We start from the raw sequence: 23,943 nt of genomic DNA on the forward strand, positions 1-23,943 counted from the left end.
GGGAAGATATGGCTTTGTTTTTCTCCATTTCTTTTTGAATTGAACAAGTTCATTTTTTGCCAGTAAGTCATTTGTGGAAGTGGCGGAGGTCACATTGCAACTCTGAAGTTTTGTCACTCGGGGCAGAGGAAATGAACAATGGGATTGTTTGCATTTAAATCATCAGCATTAGACAATTGCATTTATCGTGAAAACCATCTATAAAATCTGGAAGCAGAATAGTGGAAACGGACTTTCTCCCATAAAACTCTGTTCACCAGAGATTTACTGTGTGGCTACTTCTGGAGACAAATTGCCACCTTTTCTTTCTCCCTCTCTCTCTGTTGCTTGCTTTTGTTAACAAATATGAAGCAAATCCATCCGCTGAAGCTCAGCCAAGGCCAAAGTGCTTCAATTTTCTTAGCACGAATGCTCCTGGACATTCTGAATGGTCCTGGACAATCAAATGCCTTGGAAAAGTTAATAAATATGGTTGCCATGTCTTGGTCTTTAGCCATGGCAGTACAGATGTGACCCCCATAACTCCAAATACATTGCACTGTCCTGGATTCAGAATTTCAACAAGAATACTACAAAACTAAACAAATCAGAACACAGCCTATTTCTAATACTGAAGAACTGAGGTTATAAGTATTGTTTTGCTATACTGATCTAGCATTTGCATATGGTAGCATAACAAAGAAACCATCCACCCTGCAGGACGTCGGGCTGCAGGCTGGCCCCATCAGAGGGTTGCTCAGATGAGCCCCGTGGCAGCACCAGCTCTTCCCTGTCCTGGCACTTGCTGCCCACGGACACGTGTCGGCTCCTTTAGTGCCTGTTCGCTGTCACCCTTCAGCGAAGGGGCCGTGCTCAGGACGGTGACCCGGTGCTGATGGTGGGGTGTAGGCATGTTCCTGTGCTGCAGGGTCTGCTGCAAGGTGGTCACAGGAGAATTCACATGGTGGCAGTTCACAATGTCTTTGTGGCGTATCAGAACCCGGCATATTTTAATCAATAGGTTTGGAAGTCAAGCGAGGCCTCGGCAAGCACGGTCATTAAGTGTGTGATTACTGCAAGGACTGGTATTTTGGGTGGATTAGTGCCTGCCATAATTGGCAGTGGGGAAAAGCAGGATTACTGTTAAATGTTCATTATTATTTTTCCTACATTGAAAACTCACTAGTCTAATTTAAAGGTTAAAATATATGTAGAAGAGCATTAAAAAATACATAGAAGTGAAACTGTATGTGCAGGTAGCCAGACTGTATTAAAAGTCTGCTGACTCTCAGGTCCCTGAGGGCATGGACGGGCTCCCCCCGCCTGCCCACAGCCCAGGACCCCATTTCAGCCTCCCCCGGGGCTGTCAGTCCCAGCCCCAGAAGCGCCAGTCTCCAACCCCGCCACAGCCCTGCTCCGGATTAATGCGGTAACTGTGTCACACTGGGTAAAAGGGTCTCCCGTCACTGTCATCCTCCAGCAACCCCGTCTCTTATAAGACATGATCCCTGCTCCTATTTCCTCCCAGTTTGAAAGACAGGGCCTGGACATCACTCCTCAGGAAGAAGTCCCAAACAGAAGGGGTCCCTCCCAGTGACCCTAAGCAAGCTCCACAAGCCCCGAAGAGGGACGCGATTTAGGATACAGTCTAATCTTGAGTGTTTATTACTGACTACTTTGACCAAAACTTCGCTAAGGCGGCTGTCACCTGTGTGCCCCTTTTCAAGGTATCTGATGCTCTCCAAACCTAAGTAATTCTCTTAGGCTCTGATGCAGGGTTACAGGTTCCACTTTGAAGGCCACAACCTCTATCTATATTTCTACACCATCCAAGTACAGGTATGAGCCTCAGCCACCTTCTGACACCATGTTCTGCCTGCACTCTGGAGCCATTATTTTCCCTTCTTCTGCCACCTTGTGCTTGGGTTTCCATAGGAGGAAAACCTAGATGCAAGCCAAGAAGGACATTTCACTTAAGCAATTGTGAGAGGTCTGCAGATGATCAGACATATGACGTTGGTTTAATCTGACCAAATGTTTACCAATCATTGGTTTCATCTGACCAAATGTAATATCTGAGGCCAGTCACACAAGTTTCCCTTTTTAATCAATGGAGTTTAAGGCATGAGTCATCTTATCCTAAAATTCAACTTACGGTCATTAGAGTTTCCCACCAGTGGCAGAACAAATGGTATATAGCACCAAAAGACTAAGGTTTTGCCGACAGTGAGTATACCCATATCTGCAGTAGTTTAAGTCCTGTAAAGAGGTAGCTTTTATTTTCTGGTGGTTTAGGAGAGGACTGTAGTCATGTTGCCCTATCAGCGCATCCCTAGTTTGTTAGGAGCTCATTAGCTAAGGCAGATACTGTGGTCTTTTGAATCAGTGCAGTTCAAATAACTCCTGCTTTACCAGAAAAGAGGATTTTCTTTGTTGTTGTGGAAAGAGGGAAAATGGCTCGTAAGAGGGAATAAAAGATACTGAATTCACATGACTAATAGAGTTAGATACATTTGAAGAGTGTGAGCTATACATTTTCTAGTAAAGGGGCCCTCTCCTCACGAGGATTTCCTGTGCCAGAGGGAAGAAAGTTTCAGATTGCTTTTGCATTTTAAAATGAAAGAACAGAGCTTGGGAGCTGTCTTATAATCTCTTGCTGAGATCAAAGGAGAAGGGAGGTAAATGCATATGTACTTCTTTCTCTGGTGCTGCACCAGCTATTTAGTAGAACTAATGGAGCCTCCAGTGTAGAAGAGGTAGAGATTAGCCTCTTCATCTCTGTTAACTGTAATAAGTCCAAAAGGATTAATATTATTAAGAGTGAATTTCAGCTAGAAAGTAGGAAGGAAATTCTCTCTCCCTTCTTTATCTTTTCATCTTTGTTTCCAGAAATATCTCGGAACCATGGTTTTCAGCCTCCCACCCATTCACATTTTTTTCTTCTTATTTCTCAGTAAAAACAGACTTGGAAATATCTAACACCCCTGAGAAGCTTTGACTTTGTGGAATTTTTGACCAGTTTGCATGAGAACTGTGAAGGACTAATGAGACTGAATAGTTATGATAAATTTATGGGATCAGATCCTTAACTGGTTTGAAACTGTTATTCCACTGACCTCAGCTGGTATGGTTCTGTGTATGTTCACGGACTTCAATAAAGCCACACAGACTCACTCCAGCTGAGGATCTGACCCATGAAATTATGGAGTCTTATCCAAAGCAAACTGAACTTCTGTCATGAATTGGTCTTCAAGGGAAAATAATTGCTAATTCAATGACTCCCACTGTTTTTACTGCAGCTGCTAGTCATTCTGTGCTGCAGAAAATCTTTACTTTTAACTGGTGGATCAAGAGTTTCCCCAGCAGCTTCAATACACAGAAGATCAGAGGTGCAGAAGTGTATACACAGTCCTCCAAATGTTATGTATTAGAAGGCAAGCCCTAGGGTCAGTCTATGAAGCAAAAGTGACATACTCAGGAGAAATCTTCCCAGCTAGATATTATGCCTTAGCGTCCTATTAGCTTTTCCGGTAAACGGTGAAAAAAAAAAAACTAAAATCCTGTTTGGATGGGACTTTTTGATACATACAGGGTTGTCATAGTCAGTGTTAATTTCATGTAGAAACAGCCTGAAAGAGCTCACTGGGACCTGTTTTCGGTGTACCAAAGCAGTAACCCTGGCACGTGTATTGATGCTGCAGCACCATCCAGACAAATTAGTCCTCAGAATTGCAGAATTTGGAGCTGAAGAAAGTAAGCTCAGGAGGTTACAGCTCTGCTGGTCCTCTTGGCAGCCACCGAAGGGAGATGAGCAGAAAAGAAACACGATAAAAAGTAAATGGCACTTTCCTGCTAAGCTAATCAGTTCTGTTTGAGAACAGAGGGCTGTGCCAACCGCAAATCAATGCACTAAATCACTTTCGTTCCTGTGTGAGTCCTGCCGCCATGGCAGCTGCTAACAAGGGAATAAAGAAATCTGTTATTGGATATTTAGTAGACTTTTTAATTGGTTCTGTAAAATAACATATTTAATTTAATGCAAATTTATAAATGTAATTGGAGTTTATAGACATTATAGCAGGGAAGACAAGAATAAGATTCCTCTTCTTTCTGCACAAAGAGCTGTTTTATATTCCCAGACCACCCTTATCAAACTCTGTCTGCGGTGTTAAAGAGCAGCTTTCCTATCGGATTTTACCACTTTGTCAGTTTATTAAGGGGTAAACACTGAGATAATAATATGCCTGATATTTCACACGGCTTTTAACATGTTCAAGTTACAGAACAGGACTAACACATACTTACTTTAGGATGAAATTAATGTACTCTAATGCTATAGGCTATATTGACTAAATCTTCACTGACTGTAAAGAAAGCCTACAGTGACTGCACCAGATGTGGATATGTACAAAAGCATGTGTAGATTTAATCAGATAATCCCACTTAAGATAACAACAACTGCACCCAGTGGATTTATTCAATGATGTAATATTATATACTTTATTTTTCTGTTCTTTTCCAAATAATTCCCAAATAATAATCTTTCTTGGCCCTAGCTGTGACTGGGACTAGTCCCTTTCTGTGACTAGTCTCTGGGAGTTTTCAGTGATGATATTAAATTGCTCATGAGAAGTTGCAGTTTTCCTAGACAGCTCCATTTCTGCAACATTTTCAGAATTCTCTTAGCCTAAAATAGAGGACTGACATCCCTGAACTCCCAGTTTGAATCACTGTTGCACATACAGAGCAGCCCAACTTTGTCATCATTTAAGTCATCAATCGTAGCTGTGCAGTGAAACGCTTGATATAAAATACCCACAGGCAAGCAGTAGACTACCTTCTCTTTAATTACATCAATCCTCAATCACCCCAAAGCAATGCCATCCTTGGAAGTACTAACTCTGACAGGTAGTACTTCTGGGAATGCCATAAAAATGCCAGCAAAGCAGCAATGGCAGAGAAAATAAGCTGCCTCATCTTTGGAGAATTATTGGACTGTACTAACATTCAAGGGTACAATGTCAGCACAATGCAGAAAGAGTTAGATGCATAGCCCCCATTATTATTGTTGATGGGAGTCAGGTGTCAAGTTTCCTTTGCATCACCCTGAAAACTTAGCCTTCTTTGTAAAGCTTTAGCCAACTTTTCCTTTGTCACCACTCTTAATTGAGGGATAGGGTTGAAGTCATTTGTGTTGTGACTGAACAAAGACTGAAAAGGTAAAAAGAAAATACTAACAAAGTAGCAATGATGAACCTGAAGCTTTCAGCCCCTGTGCAAGCTGTGATAGAAAGCTTAATAAATATTAAAGGCTCATGCCTTAACAGGTGAAATCGGAGCAGTTGCTTTGTAGTAAATGGCACTGTAATACCAGCAACACCTGGGACAGGGCAGCCCCTAACTCCTTTCAGCTGCCTCAGCTCCCACAAGGTCAAATGGGTATTTAAGTGCCTAAATTCTTAAATAACTGGCTCAATTAGCAGACCTGACTTCTGTCAGTAGCATCTTGTCTGAGAAAGGCCTGTAAATCTCAGCCTTCTTGTATCACTTGGAGTTAATTGTTTGCTCTCAATAAGCACGTGTATCTCAGTAAAAGCATTCCTAAATTATAACAGTAGCACCTTTAACTTTCTGCCCACAGATTGGTTAACACAAGACTGCCTCATGTTATAAAGGATAAATCAGGGCAGGATTCATGTTAAATATGCATTATTATGGAAGTACAAGAGAGAGGGGTCATACTTGGCTGGCTTACAGTAGATGAACAGAGAGCAGATCAAACAAAGCCTTTCATCACTAATTGCTGGCTGGACCTTTCTGATGCAGGCTGTTTATTTCCTAATTTTTAAGCAGGTATTCAGTTTGGGAAGGAGGGAGTTACAGCTCAAAGGGGAGTGCTGACAGGCTCACTGGCAGTGTCTGCCCTCGGTTGGGGGCGTTTCACGTTGTTGCTTTCATCAGTTATGGAGAGGAGGTGAACAACTATATCTGTATGTGCATTTGTAGGCATTACTGCAGGTTGGAGAATGATATCTCAGAAGAACTAAAAGAGCAGTTTGTGTTGAGGTGAAGCACATCATTATGCCCATGTTCAGTGATCCACACGTTATACAGCGAAACTATCACCTTGTAAAGTGTAAAAGAAATACTTAGCTGTTCATCTAGATTGCACCTATGCAAACATCTTCTTATAGTTTCTCCATCTACAACAACTTCTAACGTTTCCAATTCTTTGAGTGGCCTCAGCATGAGCTCTGTGAGCATAAAGGAGCCCTGATCCCTCCGTCAGTAACACAACCCAGTTCCTTACCCAAACTTATATGAAGATTAAGGACTGAAACAATATCAAGAAAACCCGTCAAGAGCTTTCTTGCTGGGGCTGCATTGCTCAGGGAAGCAGGACATCTCCCTCGGCACCATATGATCCAGTGACAGCCACTGGTAACACCCACCAGAACACAGGTCGAGACTTTCTGGCAACGAAGATGCCCAAGGTAGGGCAGAAATCATCTCTCTGGACTTTGGACATCTACAAGTCAGTCTTTTAGTCCAAATCAATAGTCCAGGTCCCCAGTAAAAGGAATCGGCACCTTCTGAGAGGGTTTTATTGTACTTATCTCAGCAGGCATTTATCTGTACATGTCCATGTCAATGCCTCCTCTCAGAAGATGAAGTGAGTCCCTCCTTGAGTTGTTAAGCCTCTCTAAGCCCCTCAGGTAATGGCTGAACTTGGAGACTTAGAGGTTGGAGAACGGAGGTTGGGCTTTAATAGCTCAGCCCCACCTTAGACTTTATGTACCCAAATGGACTGCTAGTTTCAGAAGGTGGCAAAACCTTTCAAAATCAGGTAGTGGAGCACAGAGCTTTGCATCTTCTATATCCTTCTGCACGCATGGTCCTGAGACACAGTCTGTAATAATGCCTGCATAGGCAGCTGCTTCGCCTCCCCAGACCTCAGCTCCACTGGTTCCAGAAGTCCTTTTAAATACCTTTGCAAACTTTGGTACTCTTACTTTGGCATAGACCACTCATGTTTCACATGGCCATAATTCAGTTAACAGGTTTAAACTAGTGATGAGCAAACCTCTCTTAAGCCAAATTGAGCATTATCATATAGTTTTCTGCCCCAGTTTAGCTAAGGCTCCTTAAGTAGTGCAGTCTTGTATGTAGACACAGCCTAAGGAGAAATTTGCCTGTTCACCTTAATACTGGCCAAACTAATTTCCCATGTGACTGAAGAAGCCCTTCAGTTTGCTTTAAATGTGTAGACAGATGCTCTTTGATAATACTGTTTGATATGCAGCTGGCATACAAATAGTCATAGATAGTGTTAATCATACAGATTTATTATATGCTTAATAAATCCACTGACCATTTTTATGGTCTCCATTGCAAGACCTCAGCACACAGGGCTAAGCACTGATGGGTTTTACACAGTCATTCTCTCTTGTGCTTCTCCTGTTTTCTAAAGTGATGACATCCCAAAAAAGGGAGGGAAAAAAGAGGGAAAAAAGCCTGTCACAGTTTACAGAATGCAAAATAAAAATATTTCCAAAATGAATGTTCAAATAGCATAAGAAGCTTGCGAAGACATGATTTTTTAAACTGCCATCTCCAAACCACAGCCAGATCACTTAGAAAATACATGATATAGTACACTCCACAGGCAGACAGAGATGCACATAAACCAATAATAACTCAAGAGTTTTTATCTGTATGTGTCCTCAAGCAAGGCATCAGGAGAGAAAAACACTCTTGCAACAAAATTAAATAGTTTTAGATCTAATTTTACTAGGCTGAACTAGATTTCAGATTGATTTCTGTGGAATCTAATAGAGAACAACACACATACACATTGCCTTTCTTATAAAAAAATCCATCAACCACCTTGCGTTTTTACTTACTTTGCTCTTTACTAGAAGTAATAAGAAACTAATATTTCACAACACAACGTGTTTCATTCTGTAAATGGTCTTTCATGGTAAAGGAGCTTGGAGTGGGCTGTTACAGAGCACTGAAGTACAGCCCCTGAGATTTGTCTACTCAAATGCCTATTTACATTCATACGGTGAAACTGCCGCTAAAACCCACTATCTCCATTCTGGGAAAGGAGGAGAAGAGAGCTGCAGGACATGCTACTATGGAAAGAAATAATATCACAGATGCTGCATACATTGGCTAAGGCCCATGATGTGATCAATTAAACATATCACAGAGGATATATCCAGTATCTCAAATCATATTATAGAATCATAGAATCAAAGAATCGTTTAGGTTGGAAAAGTCCTTCAAGATCATCAAGTCTAACCCTTAACCTAGCACTGCAAATTCCACCACTAAACCATGTCCCTAAGCACCACATCTACAATAAATATCTCCAGGGATGATGACTCAACCACTTCCCTGGGCAGCTTGTTCTAATGTTTGACAATGCTTTCGGTGAAGAAATTTTTCCTAATGTCCAATCTAAACCTCCCCTAGTGCAACTTGAGGCCATTTCCTCTCGTCCTATCGCTTGTTACTTGGGAGAAGAGACCAACACCCACCTCGCTACAACCTCCTTTCAGGTAGTTGTAGAGCGCGATGAGATCTCCCCTCAGCCTCCTCTTCTCCAGACTAAACAACCCCAGTTCCCTCAGCCGCTCCTCACAAGACTTGTGCTCCAGGCCCTTCACCAGCTTCGTTGTCCTCCTCTGGACACGCTCCAGCACCTCCATGTCCTTCTTGTAGTGAGGGGCCCAAAACTGAACACAGGATTCGAGGTGTGGCCTCACCAGTGCCGAGTACAGGGGCACGATCACCTCCCTGCTCCTGCTGGCCACACTATTTCTGATACAGGCCAGGATGCCGTTGGCCTTCTTGGCCACCTGAGCACACTGCCGGCTCATGTTCAGCCGGCTGTCAATCAGCACCCCCAGGTCCTTTTCCTCTGGGCAGCTTTCCAGCCACTCTTCCCCAAGCCTGTAGCATTGCGTGAGGTTGTTGTGACCCAAGTGCAGAACCCAGCACTTGGCCTTGTGAACCTTGTTGAACCTCATATAATTGGCCTCGTCCCATCGATCCAGCCTGTCCAGGTCCCTCTGCAGAGCCTTCCTACCCTCCAGCAGATCAACATTCCTGCCCAGCTTGGTGTCATCTGAGTGTGCACTCAATCCCCTCGTCCAGATCATTGATGAAGATATTAAACAGAACTGGTCCCAATACTGAGCTCTGGGGAACACCACTTGAGACCGGCCGCCAACTGGATTTAACTCCATCCATGGATGGATCCATACAAATCACATGCATGGCTTTATTGCTGGCCCTTTCTGCTTCCTAAGTGATAAACTAGAAGTTACCTTGACCTCAGAGTAAATGAGCATGGCCGTGTGTGGAGGCCCTGGTGGGGTGCAGGGCTGCAGAGTGGCCGGAGCACAGGGCACGAATCTGCCGCTGCATGTTAGGGGTTAGAAACATTTCACATAGCTTCCCCAAAGGCTTTCCAAAGGTAGCAGTTCTGGGTCAGTAAATAGCCAGAACAGGATGCACAGAGGTAAAAGGATTAATCCAGTTGCCAGCCCCATGAGCTAACTGATGTTTCACATTCAATGTTCTCTGCAGTATCATAATACTATAAACTGTTATTGCTATTTAATATAATGGCATTTCAGAGCTCTCGTCTTGGACAAGGATCCCATTTTGCTAAGCACTGAACAACAATAGAGCAGAAAGATATTCTCTGCCCCAAGAACTAGATAAATAAATGATAAAGGCAGCAAGTAGATCTATTTACAGCAGACCCCTGCACTTGGCAGGCCATTATAGCTTCCAGGCGAGGCACAGGGGCAGGTGCTTTTGGGCATGGGCGCTGCATCATACTGAGCAGCTTCTTGCCCTGTTTCAGAGGAAGACTTCATGGCTCTGGGTTCTTACTTTTGACTTCTAATCCAAAGCACAACCTGCCTCGTGCAGCTGAAAGCCTTCGCCTGAAAGCTGACTATCCAAATGTTCCCTGGGTCTGTCTTCCCTTTGGTTATCAGATAAGATAAAATGCATTCTGATATTTCACATCTTCATTTCAGGTCCCTGCTGAAGCAGAGAACAAAACCAGTAATGCTGAATACATTTTTTTTCTTTTAAAAACCTAAAGTCCTTAATTCCCTTAATTATTCCCTTGTCTCCCTGCTTTTAAGAAAAATGTTCCAGCCAAAAAATCTTACTCAACCAGAAGGTTTTTCCCTCAGCATATTCCTCTGCTACCTCCAAGAAAAGCTTTCCTTACTGTTCCCACGTGGGCCAGGGTGGGATATCACCACAAAAGCCTTGGATTGAAAACCAATTATAAAAAGCAGATCTTTAGTAACTGCCCACCTCAGAGGCCACACTCCCAGGGATGCCAAGCAGCATAGCTGCAGACAGAAACAGTCCCACATATTTTAACCCTTTCATCTTCCAGTACATAGGCTCTTTTCTCCCGCCTTGGGCTGCTCAGTTAGATGTGCTGCTCCACTTGCATTGACCAACGGCTCTCAAGGGCTCATGATGCCAGCAAGGCTTCACCTTCAGATCTCCCAGCGTAGGAGTGAGAGACCAAAACGCAAACCAAGGAGGAATGGACATATGTTAATAGCTCCTTGCAAACACCACAGCTAGAGGGATGGACAGAGATGGACCTCCCAGCCCCACTGGTACCGTGGGTCACTCACAGGCACCCCAGCACAGCTTTGTCAGAGTGGGTATGCAAGAGCATTGCACAGGGCCTTCCCCCTTGTCTGTGAAGCCAAAAGCACTTGGGCAATGCCGCTGCAGCCCTGCACACTCCGTAACTCGTGACTCAATGGCTGGTTCTCGAATTCAGCTTTAAAGGCTGATTCTGACACCAAGCAAGTAAATCCCTACCTGGGAACTGGCTGCTTAAACTAAATGATGCAGCATGGTGGCTGTACAAGCCATAATTTAGAAGGCTGCGAGCCCTTCTCAGTAAGTGCTGTGCTTTAAAGACATTGCTATTTTCCCCGCAAATTTGCCATATTTTTCTTTTGTGTAAAGAATCCCCTCATCCTGTCAATCACTGTCAGCCCAAGCCTGAACTGACTAAGATATGAGAAGGAAGATAGAGAATCATCTCCTGATGTGCAGGCTCTCTTCCCTCCCTGTATCCTCTCCTTTCAAAATAAATCAAGGCTAACACAACTGTAAAAATGTAACTATTTGAGTAACTGCAAATACTGCTTTAGAGAAATAAAAATAAGGTTTTTTCCAAGAGTTTTTGCAGCTGAGTTTACACTATTGCATCAGAATTGACCCTTCCTGAGTAACTTCATACTCCATACAAACCAAACGAATTATTTAGGACTCGTTTATAATGTCCGCATTGTCTTTTTAAAAGAATGTTATTAAAGAAACCTCTAACAAGTAAAGTAGTTTATGGTAACCAATTAGAATATGAGAATGAAACTGATTCAGTAAAACATTGCTAACGCTGATCTGGTAAACCACTGGTAGCCATCTCTCTAATCCTTCTTGTGTTCAGAAGTTGCATTTTAAAAAACAATTATTAATAGTGCTCATTAGCTGCCAAGCAAAAGAGCATGCCATAAGCTTCTGCTCAGAGATTAGCTAATATTAGCAAATACTGCTAGTTTGAGCTAGAACCTGCTGCGTGATCTCAAGGCCAGGTTCTACTGGGGTCCACAGGGATAAGAGAGAGACTACAAGGGATGGACCCATGGACAGGTGCAACACCCTGCCGATGCCAACCGTCTTCCTACAGCCCTTCAGCACCAATGGCGCCTCAACCTCCCCACTAGACCATCTATTCCAGTGCTGCACTATCCTTACTGTTAGGAAGGCTTTTTAATGTTTAGAGTGAATTTTCCTTGGTGCAATTTAAGTCCATTACTTCTAGTTGTGTTAATGCACATGGAATACAGTTTGCTCCTTTTTCTATACAGCGGCTTTTTATGTATTTGAAGACTGTTGTTATGACCCCACTCAGTCTGCTCTTCTTAAAGCTAAACAATTTGTCCAACATGTGTAAGGCCTGATTTTTAAAAGTGTTGAGCTCCAGCTGTTCCCATTGCTTTTATTCAGGTGATTGAGAGTGAAAGAACTTCAGTACGTCTGATGATCAAGCCGTATTTTCTGGTGCCCTTTAAATACTGATAGGTATGAAGGGCACGAATGCTGTTTATAGCTGTATATGTGTATTCCTGTCTTCACAATAAAAGAGTATTTACAGGACCTGTGACCAGCTTTCTGACTGCATCCACAGGGCAAGAGCAACTTCACAACAAGAGCAGATTTTAGTGGAAACTTGGCTGCCTTATATGCCAGGCTTTGCTGAATCATTTGGACTAAATCATTTTCTGTTTTTCATGCAAAACATATCTTGGCCGATGGTTTTTTGATTTGTTTAAATTATTTATATGGCTACTGTCAAAACAGTGTTCATAATTATTTTTTAACTATTTGCTGCTGCTGGAAAATATGTATTTAAGAAGTGTGAACTGAAATTCTTTTCCATCCCAAAACAGAGGAGAGTGAGGTTTCTTCCTATAATGGGCTTCTCATCAGGAGAAATGGTGATTTTTGTGCTTAGGGTACTGGAACAGAGTTCCACTTGGCATCACTTGGAAGGATGTTTTTGTAGTGAATACGCTACAAAATACGATGCTATCGTCTTGCGTTAGTGTTCCAGGGTGTCTAGAAATAAATCCCACTATACCTGCTCTTTGTCTCTCAATTTCCATTGTAAATACAGCTTCCTTTGTGTCCATGTAGGCCCTCATGAAATAGCTCCTTCGTGTCATCGGAGGCTTTTGCTACAATTATAATGCAAGCAATAAACTCCTTGTATAGATTCTCATAAGTGTAGGGTTATGTATTCTGCCTTTCTGGAGAAGAGAGGTTTTGAAATGTCTTGTTTTCTTCTCTTAAACCCTCTCTCCTAGCCTTGAAAAATAATTTCCTCAGACAAATACAGAGAACATTTACAGTTATAAAGTAAAAATAGCCACTCTAATTTTGGGCTACCTGTCATTGCTTCTTTTTGGGGAAAAAAAAAACATAGAAGAAGAGAGTGAGAGAAAAAATGAGGCTTTAAAGGTATTTCTCTGTATGGCTTTTTCCTATCCAGCTATGTCCTTTGTTCTTATTCATAAGATTTCATCAAACTGCTGGAAATAAGACTAATTGTGATGGACTTTAAAATACATGGGGACTGTAAAGTGTGAATACACAACTCTCCTAATCTTGTTCTGAAATGGTAAACAAAAATAACACTGAATTTCACCATTGACAATGGTATATATATGGTAATAGGCAATAACATGCAAAAGATGGAAGTGCGCAACCATACCAATAGTTTTATACCTAGCCAGATTATTTCCCTGTAAACACCTACATTTAATTATCTTGTCATCTATCTTCCCCTCCTCCATAGGCTTGATAATTCACCTGTGCTATGTGCATACTACGGCTCTTCTCTTCTTACATTGCTCATCAAAAATCCTGCCCTCCTCCGTCTTCCAGACACAAACTAAATTTTCCATTGCTCAGCCAATGGATTAAAATATTAAATTATAATCTTTATCATCTGTATTGATTGAAGGATATCCTGTTATTAGGGTCTGCCTGAGTTTGGTTGACACGAACCCATCTATTGCTGCTCTAAGAGTGCCATAAATTTTACAGGCCATCCCGTTTCTCTGCCACAAAAAAGGGCACCAGCAAGGTCTTTGGGGACAGGCGGGAAACATTAACAACAAAAGCTTAAGATGGCTAAAGGGTCCTTTAAGGCAAAAGGGAAAATAATTTGATAAATTTTAAATCTGCGTTGTAAATCTCACTTATTGACTGCACAAAATTGGTTGGGGTGAAAGATAAAACATAGAATATTCCTTTACCTAATAATAGTATAGTATAAAACTGCATGGTTTTGCTTTTTGATTGGTGGCGGGAGTAGGCATTAGCAACCTCAGCAAGGAAGCACATGTCCTCATTGCTTGGTTAATGGATTAACTCTCTATGAGAAGTGAGAATATTTTCTCAGCAAAGAAGCCTGACGTTTGTGTACGACATCCAGTGTCTTGAGGGTTAGTTCTGAAGGTCAGACAGCCGTCAGCAGTCTGGCATGGGTGGAGTACACTTCAGCTCACTGAATCTCAGTATCCAGTATCCAGTCCCGGACGACTGGAGGCTCGCCAATGTGACGCCCATCTATAAGAAGGGCCGGAAGGAGGATCCGGGGAACTACAGGCCAGTCAGCCTGACCTCGGTGCCAGGGAAGATTATGGAGCGGTTGGTTTTGAGGGTGCTCACAAGCCATGTGCGGGACAACCAGGGGATCAGGCCCAGCCAGCACGGGTTCATGGAAGGCAGGTCCTGCTTGACCAACCTGATCTCCTTCTATGACCAGGTGACCCGCCTAGTGGATGAGGGAAAGGCTGTGGATGTGGTCTACTTGGACTTCAGTAAAGCCTTTGACACTGTCTCCCACAGCATTCTCCTGGAGAAGCTGGCGGCTCACGGCCTAGACAGGTGCACTCTTCGCTGGGTAAAAAACTGGCTGGACGGCCGAGCCCGGAGAGTTGTGGTCAACGGAGTTAAATCCAGTTGGCGGCCGGTCACGAGCGGTGTTCCCCAGGGCTCAGTACTGGGGCCGGTCTTGTTCAATATCTTTATCAACGATCTGGACGAGGGGATCGAGTGTTCCCTCAGTAAGTTTGCAGACGACACCAAGTTGGGCGGGAGTGTTGATCTGCTGGAGGGTAGGAAGGCTCTGCAGAGGGACCTGGACAGGCTGGATCGACGGTCCGAGGCCAACTGTATGAGGTTCAACAAGGCCAAGTGCCGGGTCCTGCACTTGGGTCACAACAACCCCATGCAACGCTACAGGCTTGGGGAAGAGTGGCTGGAAAGCTGCCCAGAGGAAAAGGACCTGGGGGTGCTGGTTGACAGCCGGCTGAACATGAGCCGGCAGTGTGCCCAGGTGGCCAAGAAGGCCAACGGCATCCTGGCCTGTATCAGAAATAGTGTGGCCAGCAGGAGCAGGGAGGTGATCGTGCCCCTGTACTCGGCACTGGTGAGGCCGCACCTCGAATCCTGTGTTCAGTTTTGGGCCCCTCACTACAAGAAGGACATGGAGGTGCTGGAGCGTGTCCAGAGGAGGGCAACGAAGCTGGTGAAGGGCCTGGAGCACAAGCCTTATGAGGAGCAGCTGAGGGAACTGGGACTGTTTAGTCTGGAGAAGAGGAGGCTGAGGGGAGACCTCATCGCGCTCTACAACTACCTGAAAGGAGGTTGTAGCGAGGTGGGTGTTGGTCTCTTCTCCCAAGTAACAAGCGATAGGACAAGAGGAAATGGCCTCAAGTTGTGCCAAGGGAGGTTTAGATTGAACATTAGGAAAAATTTCTTTACTGAAAGAGTGGTCAGGCCTTGGAACAGGCTGCCCAGGGAAGTGGTGGAGTCACCATCCCTGGAGGTATTTAAAAGACGTGTAGATGAGGCCCTTAGGGACATGGTGTAGTGGGCATGGTGGTGTTGGGTTGACGGTTGGACACGATGATCTTAGAGGTCTTTTCCAACCTGTATGATTCTATGATTCTATGATTCTATGATTCTTGGTTTGGTTTTTGATGCTTCTGCCACAAGATGAAAGCCCAGCGTTGTTCACAATGTGCAGGATTCAGAGCATTTCCACCTAACTGAGGCTTTCTAAGCAGAGAAGTACTTTAGGAAAGCAACTAAGTCCTTCAAAGCTATGGATCACCTTTGTAAGGTGTGTTTCTGTTTCTTCTGCTACCTAAGGTAGACACCCTGTTGATGTAGGTCCTCAGCAAAGTACCCATAGTTTGTCAGGAGGAATTCAGCCTAAACAAACTGAACAACAAATTAAATAAAGTAGTCAACAAACTAAATAAAACATGTATCTTCAATATATCCCTGTTTCTAGTGTTTGTGTTAACAGCAACTTTTCCCAATAGATAAATCCTGATCCAAATTTTGAGCTAGTATAAACCAGTATCTGTTCTCATTTTACTGAATCTGTCCTGGCAACTAATGCAGAGGCGGATCGTGGCACTGGCAGTAAATTTCTGTGCCATCTATTATCTGCACGATAAACAGAAACTGCAGGTAGAAGAAGCTACACTTAAAATGAATGTGAATAAGAAGGATTTCAAATAGGATTCTTATCGTTTGGATAATAGCTTCCTGTGCACACCATAAAGGTTTTCCAAAAATCAAATCAACAATTTCTAGAAGAATTAGAAGCAGTTGTAGTCTCTTGTGCCATCAACGCTTCAGCTTCTCTGAGACTTCTGGTTCAGCCTCTGTCAGGGAGAGGGAACAAGAGGAGGTGAGCTGATGGTCTCGTCCATTAGAGCAGTTCTGATGTCCCTCCTCCCAGGGCTGACCACCTCCAGTTCTCACCCTCCTCCCCCATTCCCAGCTGGACCAGCTCAAGCCTCCCACATTCCCAGCTCTGCAGTGTTTGGGCACCATTGCTGGGAAGCATGGCCAAGGAGCACTACACAGGGGCAGAAACCAGGAGGGACATGCATTTGGTGTTTGTGCGTGCCAGCTGTAAATGTATTGCAGTTCTGTGAATTTTGGTGGGGCTATAGAGTCAGGAAAAACAAAAAAGAAACGGACTTGATGAGGTGTTTTCACCTGAGAAAAAGTGTGGAGTAGATCAGAATGCACTGACAAAATACTGATTTTATATGTCTCTTTTCTTCTGTTTTCTTCCAGAAAAAGTAAGCATACTGTCAACCTTCATAGCTCCCTTCAAGTACCTGAGTCCTGGCACAACCACCATGGAGGATGAAGACAATTTAAGTAAGCAGTCTCTTTTATTTATAGACAGATGAATAATCAAACTTAAAGATAAAAGCTCTACTGTGTTGGGGCAATTGTGGAAAGGAGGTGGATTTGCAAATATTGGCAGGCTATAAGCCCAGTCCTCATGTAAAATGCAAAATTCCCTGATGCTGAGTGCAAACGTTCTCCAATCTCCAGCAAAGGAAGGGTTAATCTCAGCTCACCTTCCCACTTTTCCCTGTGCAGACCTTTGCATGGTGGGGCTGTAAGTGGAGTGTCACAAACACAAAGGAAAAATTTCTTACAAAAAGGAGATGTTTACACCCAGGTTTACAGGACTGTGGAGCTTCTTTTCCTTTCCTGTTTATGTTACCTTACTTTGCTCTCTTGCTTTTCTCACAGCCCCTAAAAAACAGGACATTTTGGTGCTGTGCCTTCCCCTCATTTATATTTCCTCAATTACAAAAGGACTTTCGCAAAAGTAAAGACTGCTGGAACAAGCCCTCTACTTGAAAAATTGTCTTCTCTTTCGCTTCTATGGTATGACCTGGAGAACAAAAATAAAAGAAAAAAAAAAAAAGAAAGAAAGAAACCAAATCCAATTGAGATGATTAACCCGGCTTAAATAAACTAGATGTAACCCAAAAATTAACCACTGGATTCTCCTGGGCCCTTACACCTGAACAAAGTCACTGACACTCCTTGAACCTGTGACTGCAGAGCTGGAGGAAAGTGCTGCTGGGTTTGAAGGTGTTGTGAAGTCTTCAAAACACCAAGAAGTCTGGGAGTGTGCAGTTAGGGCTGAATAACCCTCAGTAAGCCCTCCCATTTATCACCTAGAAGCAATTATTGGGCGTTATCCAGCCTTGCTTACTGTAATGCATCTTGACTCATTGGAAAAAGGGAGGGAAGCTTTCTGAACCAAATGAGCAACTCTTTGAGTTTTAGTATCACCTACCAGATGGGTTTCTTTTCCAGCCAGACACACACTGACATGTTGCCCTGTTAGAGCCAGTGGGTGGGAGGAATGGGCTTTTTTTCCTCGTTGTTGCTAATCTGCCTTGGTTTGATCACGATGCGGCACCAAGGGGAATAGCTGTTGAAGGAGTGAAGGAGCACAGCCCTCTGTTTTCTGCTACCGAGTATCCCATGGACATCACACCATTCTGCTGCACAGGGACCGGTAGGTTTTTACATATCTTAGCAAAGGCAAAAAAAATCCTGACAATCCTTCAAAATTGGTCTCAGGGAGGCTACATTTTCAGGAAGAGATATGAGAAGTACACACAGGAAACATATTATGCACATGATGAGCTTGTGCAGGCACCTCCTGCATAACGTTTCCCAAATGTGCTACTTCGTTATTTTTAGGTAATGTAGGAAGTTTGTACAAGCCAAACACTGTAACACCATTTTCTTATTGCTGCTGTAATGCCAAGACTGCTTCGTGCCGGCACTGGCTTTAAAATAGCTCACATGGACAGGGTAAGCTGTGCTTTCTGAAAGAGAAACAGCAAATTTTACTGTTTTCGGGGACATGCTGCCTAGTCCTCTCTTGGGTCAAACATACACTCCAGTGATAAGGCAGTGATTTGTTTCTTGGCACATACAACACATTTTTAGGTGTTACTATTGGAATCTTTAAAAAAAAAAAAAAAAGAATTAATTTAAAATCAGCCATATTTCAGTGTTCACTTCTAGTATAGTGGTATAAATCCCACTAATTTCTATAGCACACATGTAACTGTAGTAATTCGTCATTTTACAGAGCTTCAGTGATTTGCTTTGAATAACCAAAACCTTCTTCTGTGCTAACAATTTAACTAGCCTAGGAGAATGCTGGCAAGGTAGAGAAGTGGTTTGCTTATCCCTGTAGTTTTCTGCTCACCGAGCATCCTGTGAGAGTGCCCCTTCCCGGGCTGTGCTGTATCAATAGGCAGGGTCCCACTAGCTGAAATGGATTCAAATCCTGTTTCACATTCCTTTAGGCCTTCTTTACAAAGGGAGCCGTGCCAGGTTAACTACATGTGCGTTTTCAACTGGTGATTATTAGCATATAGACACTATTATTGTGTTTTATGATCCATGAACCAATACTAGAAAAATGTATCGAAGGCACTAGGCACCTTTGGAATGGCATTTTGGGTAAACTAATCATCAGTCTCTGGTGAAGACCTTATCTTGAACATGTGAGAAAAGGACGACCCTATTCATTCCCAGAAGTTAAAGTTAGCTAAGAATGTAAGAAATGTCACACAGGATTAGAAATAGGAAGCTTAGCTCTGTACACTGTCTTCAACATTTGCTGTTAGTGATGCATTGAGAAAAAGGACATTTAAATGGTGATCTTCTTCTTGGTATATCTTTCTAGCACCCAGCAAGGAATTCACTTAGCTAGATTTTGCACCTTAGACATCAACAGACCTGTCTAGTCCTCTCTGGAAGCCCACTGATACTTTTGATCTCAACAGCCAGGAACAGGGATTTCAGTGATTTAGTGTGTTGTCAAAAATTGCACCCTTTTATTGCTTCAAGCCTGCTATCTCTAGTGCTTGCATTGCATGAAACAGTGAATAATCATTCCCTCTTCACTGCCTGCCTGCCTGCCTTTCTTGATGTTACAGACCTGCCTGTCCCTGGCCTTTAATTGTTTCATCCACGTTATGCCACGGCATCAAGGCAGATTATCACCAGACACAAGTACTTGCAAATCGAGGGTGTACCTCTAGCAGGAGCATATAATTCCTGGGGATCTCATTGCTCAATACTGCCATATGCACAGACTCGGTGCAGCGTCCTTCTGGAGGTGTATACCTCTCCCCAGTGCCTGCAGAGGGAGCTGATGGTGATGGTCCCCAACACATGATTTTCAGCCACTGCAACAGTCTTGTAGGATGAATCCCAGGCCCAGATTCAGTGTATTGAAGCATGTTCAGTTATGAGCATGTCGGTCAAAGTCCCCCTCAGGCAGCATGAGGCACCAGAGCTTTTGATTGCACAATGTGAGATCCAGAAGGGACCCTGCCCCTAAGAGGAGAGTGAATCCCCTTCCAGCAGTCAGAGCCCCAAGCAATCCCCCCCAAAATCAAACATCCTGTTTTTGTTTGAAAACTGTGTCTATTGCCATCGTTTGGATTTCTCCCATGCCTAAAGCTAAGCTATAGTCTGGTCCTCATTCAGGAAGGCATGTACTTAGATCGGTTTCTGCCATGGGCTGCCCACGTTTTTTGCTGCACGCACTTATTTGCTAACTTGGACAGAGATACTCAGAGTCTGAGTATCATCTAAGTCAGGTCCTTAGGTCATTTGAATAATTTCCCTAATTGGTAAGAGCTGTACTAGATATGCACAGATTTCACAGTTATTTCAGATAATAAGGTGGGCAGAGTATCTTCATTCTGGAACAGCTAAAGGCAATGGCAATCACCTTTCACAAATTTTCCATCTTCACTTTAAGCAAAGTCCTGTACTTTTTTGCACTGGTAATCGTTCTCTTCACACTGTGGTGTTACACACCAATAAAGTCTAACGATATTGTTTTAAACAGCCTGAATCCTGTGAGCTGGCGGGGAGGGTTCAGCAACAACAGAGAGATCATGGCAGGTTTCCCTTAAGTAGACTTCTTTCAGGAAGGTTTAAAAATACATATCTGTGTGTTTTCATTTAAGAGAGGAAGGCGTGATTTCTGTTGTTAGCTACAAGTTTATTATTCTAAAGGCAAGAATACAAACCTAAAAATCCCAGCAGAAGAGTTACCAAACCTCCGTTGTGGATTCAACAAGTGTATGAAAATGCTATCTTGCTTGCAAGAGGAGACTGCCTGCCCTACACAGCATTTGATGTAGAAGCTGACCTTGGGCAAAGGTACCGTGGCTCTGGCTCCTGGATTCATACCTATTGCTTCTGATTTAAAATTTTTCATTATCAAGTATGCCAGGACTTATGGAGGTCAATCCTTCTAACTTCTGCAGTCAATGTGACATAGATGGACAGCAAAAATGTGCTCTACATAAGCAGGTCAAACAGGGGTTAGATATTAAAACGCAGAAAAATAAAAATTAAGCGCTACCTGTATTGTTGAAAATGCGTTGGTAGCAATCCGGTGTTTACTAAACATTTCTAAAGACAGTAACTTCCTGTGTCAGAGCTATCAGTTGAATCAGAAGTTTGCTATACTACAGAGATTGCAAATTCTTTCTTTCAATATCACAGCTTTTCAATAATGTACTGCCCCTTGTAATTCAATAGTGAAGATGCCAGCCAAAACGAAGATGCCACCTACCACCTCTCCTTTCCCATCCTCCCTGGAAGTTGGCTTGGCAGCAGAATAACCTTCAACAGGAACAATATTATCTCTTCAAATGTAGCGTGGAGTATCGGATGGCTAGTTCTGCAGAGCCCTTATGACCCAGAGACATAGGCAGAGTCATTATTAGTGATGCATTATAGTTCTGAAAAGCTCTTGATGATGCAGACTCTCTAGGTTAACTCTACTGTGCATAATGACCAAAAGGAGAAAAACATGAAAGAGCAGACAGAAGATTGAGAAATAATGCATAAATAAATATATTTCACTAACTGCTTTTCTCTCTCCCATTCAATTACTGAAGCAAATACAAGATTGCAATGTCTCCTCTTGCTTGTGAAACTGCAAAAATCAATGAATAAAGTTACCTGAGGAGATATTACAGTGCAGAGGTGTGGGACTTTTTTAGAAATCTTACACAATAAATTAGAAACTATTGCCAAAAAATTATGATATTTTTCTTTCTCCTTTTTTTTAACTCCCTCCCCTTACAATTTTATTATTCTCCAACCTTTCATCATCGGAGAACCATATTTTATTATCTTTTTTTCTTACAAATGTAGAGAATGTGTTTTGGGAACTTAAGAGCAAAGACATTATGAGAGATAACAGGACTGAAAATGATCCACAGTTTTGCATTTTCCCTGTGTGCATCCTCCGACTTACCCCTTTCCTTTTAGTGCTCTTCATTTCTAAAATTGCTTGTGATTGTTCTATTACTGCTGCTTACAGTATTTATCTTACGTAGTTTGGTGTCATTTGCCTGCTTTGTCTGATTTTCAAAATAGAAGTACATGTGCCACCATTAGAGAGGTAATCTTATGTCTGCTACACAGAGGTCTCATAAAAGACACATTTCAAAGACCTCCTATTTCAAAGATACTTGAAAGTATAAAGTAATTTCACATTGCCCGGCAGCTGCCAGGTATCACACAAGTCCATCAGGCTCACAGACTTTCTGAGGCGCTCACTGAATTTAGGCTGCCTCTGATTTACATGCCATGATGACTTTTGGCCTGCTGCAGCTCTCACTGAGGTCTGTGAAGAACTGAGCTATTTCCTGGTGTTTCAGGGTCAGGTCCTCTAGAAATCTGGTTGACTGTAAGGATACTTGCATGGATTTCCTTTGTTGTGACCAGGCCAAAACATACCATAAATAGAGGCACGTCACTGTTGCGCACGCCCGATGTTGTCTGCATATCCTTTGTGCCTGATCTCTGGAAGTTTTACACTTGCATCTCTGCATTTTTTCACTACATCAATGCAAACTCCCTGTTGGCCAAAACCTGGACTAGACAATTTCATAGACAGAATTTAAGACAAACATGCAATGTTTATTTTATGTTGCCATGTTTTTAGTTAGCCACTGTTTCAGTGAGGGTGATTAAGGTAAGATGTTAAGGTCACACATTCAAGTTCACAAATCCGTGGTTCTCTGACTATGAAAGAAAAAACAGCTGGAATAAGACAATACGAATTATAAATACAAATAACCCCTTGAGTTTTCCTATTCAGTGGTGCATAATCAATACAAATTCTTTTCAAACCTGAATACTGTGTGAAGCAAAAGCTATCTTTCTTTTCATGCTTCCTGACTACAATATCATTATGTACCATAATTGGCTCTGTAAAAACCTATTAGATAAGATGAGAGAGGAGGTGTGAAATACAGAACCAAACCTGCTTCCTGCTAAAAAGTATGTCTGAGTCAAAGTATTTCACGTTTATTTAAAAAAATGCACGCAACAAAAGAGGCGTATTCTGAGTGGGATGGAAACATGAGAAAGGGTCACGGTGGAAAATGGCTGGCCAAAGCCACTGCCAGGCTAAATAGAGGAAAGTTAAAGTTGGTATCTCCTTCCCCCTCAGATCAGAGTTTCCATAAATAGAGTTGTGAACTCAATGAGAAAAGACCACATTAGCCTTGTGTCCTAGTGAACCTGACCTTTTAAATGTCTTATTTCCAGGGAGGCTGGTTTAAAGATGTCATATTTTATACAGCTGAATGCCATATGATGAAACTTTTCTTTTTCTATTATGTATTTCTTTTTCTTTCCTTCCTCACCTGTCTTCATTCTCTCCCCTTAGCTTCAGAAAGTAAAAATTAACTAGTCACTAAGACCTTAATTTGTCAGTTCACGTTCTGCCTCAGCAAAGCACTTCTGCAAGTAACTTTGGTGAGACATAGGCTCAGGCTGGAAGCTCAGGGTGTGCTAAAGGGTTTTCAGGAAAGGGAGCCTAAACACTCAGTCCTGCAAATGGGCCCCCACACATGCAACTGAGCCATGATTTTTACTCATGTCTAAGCAGTGAGCTGCTTTCTGTGGCACAACTTGCATGAGTGCAGACTTATTGCTCTGATGGGAAAAAGTCTTTTGATATTTAATACAAGTGCAACTCATCAGGATACAAAGGAGGTTTTTAATCATGATGGTTCGTTCCACACAATCCTCTGCAGGCTCCTGTGCATCTGCCAGCCCAGCCTAACACTGGCTTGCAGCAAAGACACACCACTTCAGCAGAAGCTCCTCGAGGCATAGCCGGCAGCTCCCCCCTTACATCCTTGCAGCCAGCTTGTACATCAGGGTAGAGAGCAAACCAGATATGGCCATGGCCCCGTAGAAAGTGGGAGGACCATTCTCTGTCCTCTAAGGACCATGGGGACCTTCTCTGTGCTTGGGACTCACGCAGCCCGCACAGGTGGCATGCTCATGTCTGATAATACCAAACCATGGGAACGGCTCCACGCTCAGTGCTGGTTGGAATACAGCAGGCAGCCAGGCAGTGCTCTGCTCAGAAAGGGATCAGGTGCATCGCTCCAGGGATGGGTTGCTTCACGGGTTGGCTACACTCAT

The 23,943-nt window shown here is 43.0% G+C and overlaps 1 protein-coding gene across 1 annotated transcript in view; it reads left to right on the forward strand.

Annotated features, from left to right (window-relative positions):
* The window catches only part of ADARB2 (adenosine deaminase RNA specific B2 (inactive)), a 315,194-nt gene that overhangs the window by 185,787 nt on the left and 105,464 nt on the right, over nt 1-23,943 (forward strand). Inside the window, exon 2 of the mRNA XM_075144105.1 lies at nt 16,714-16,800. Within this exon, the coding sequence (XP_075000206.1) occupies nt 16,714-16,800 (87 nt within the window). The remainder of the gene's footprint in view (nt 1-16,713; nt 16,801-23,943) is intronic.

This window comes from Calonectris borealis, chromosome 2, assembly GCF_964195595.1.
Source record: "Calonectris borealis chromosome 2, bCalBor7.hap1.2, whole genome shotgun sequence".
Taxonomy (NCBI): Eukaryota; Metazoa; Chordata; class Aves; order Procellariiformes; family Procellariidae; genus Calonectris; species Calonectris borealis.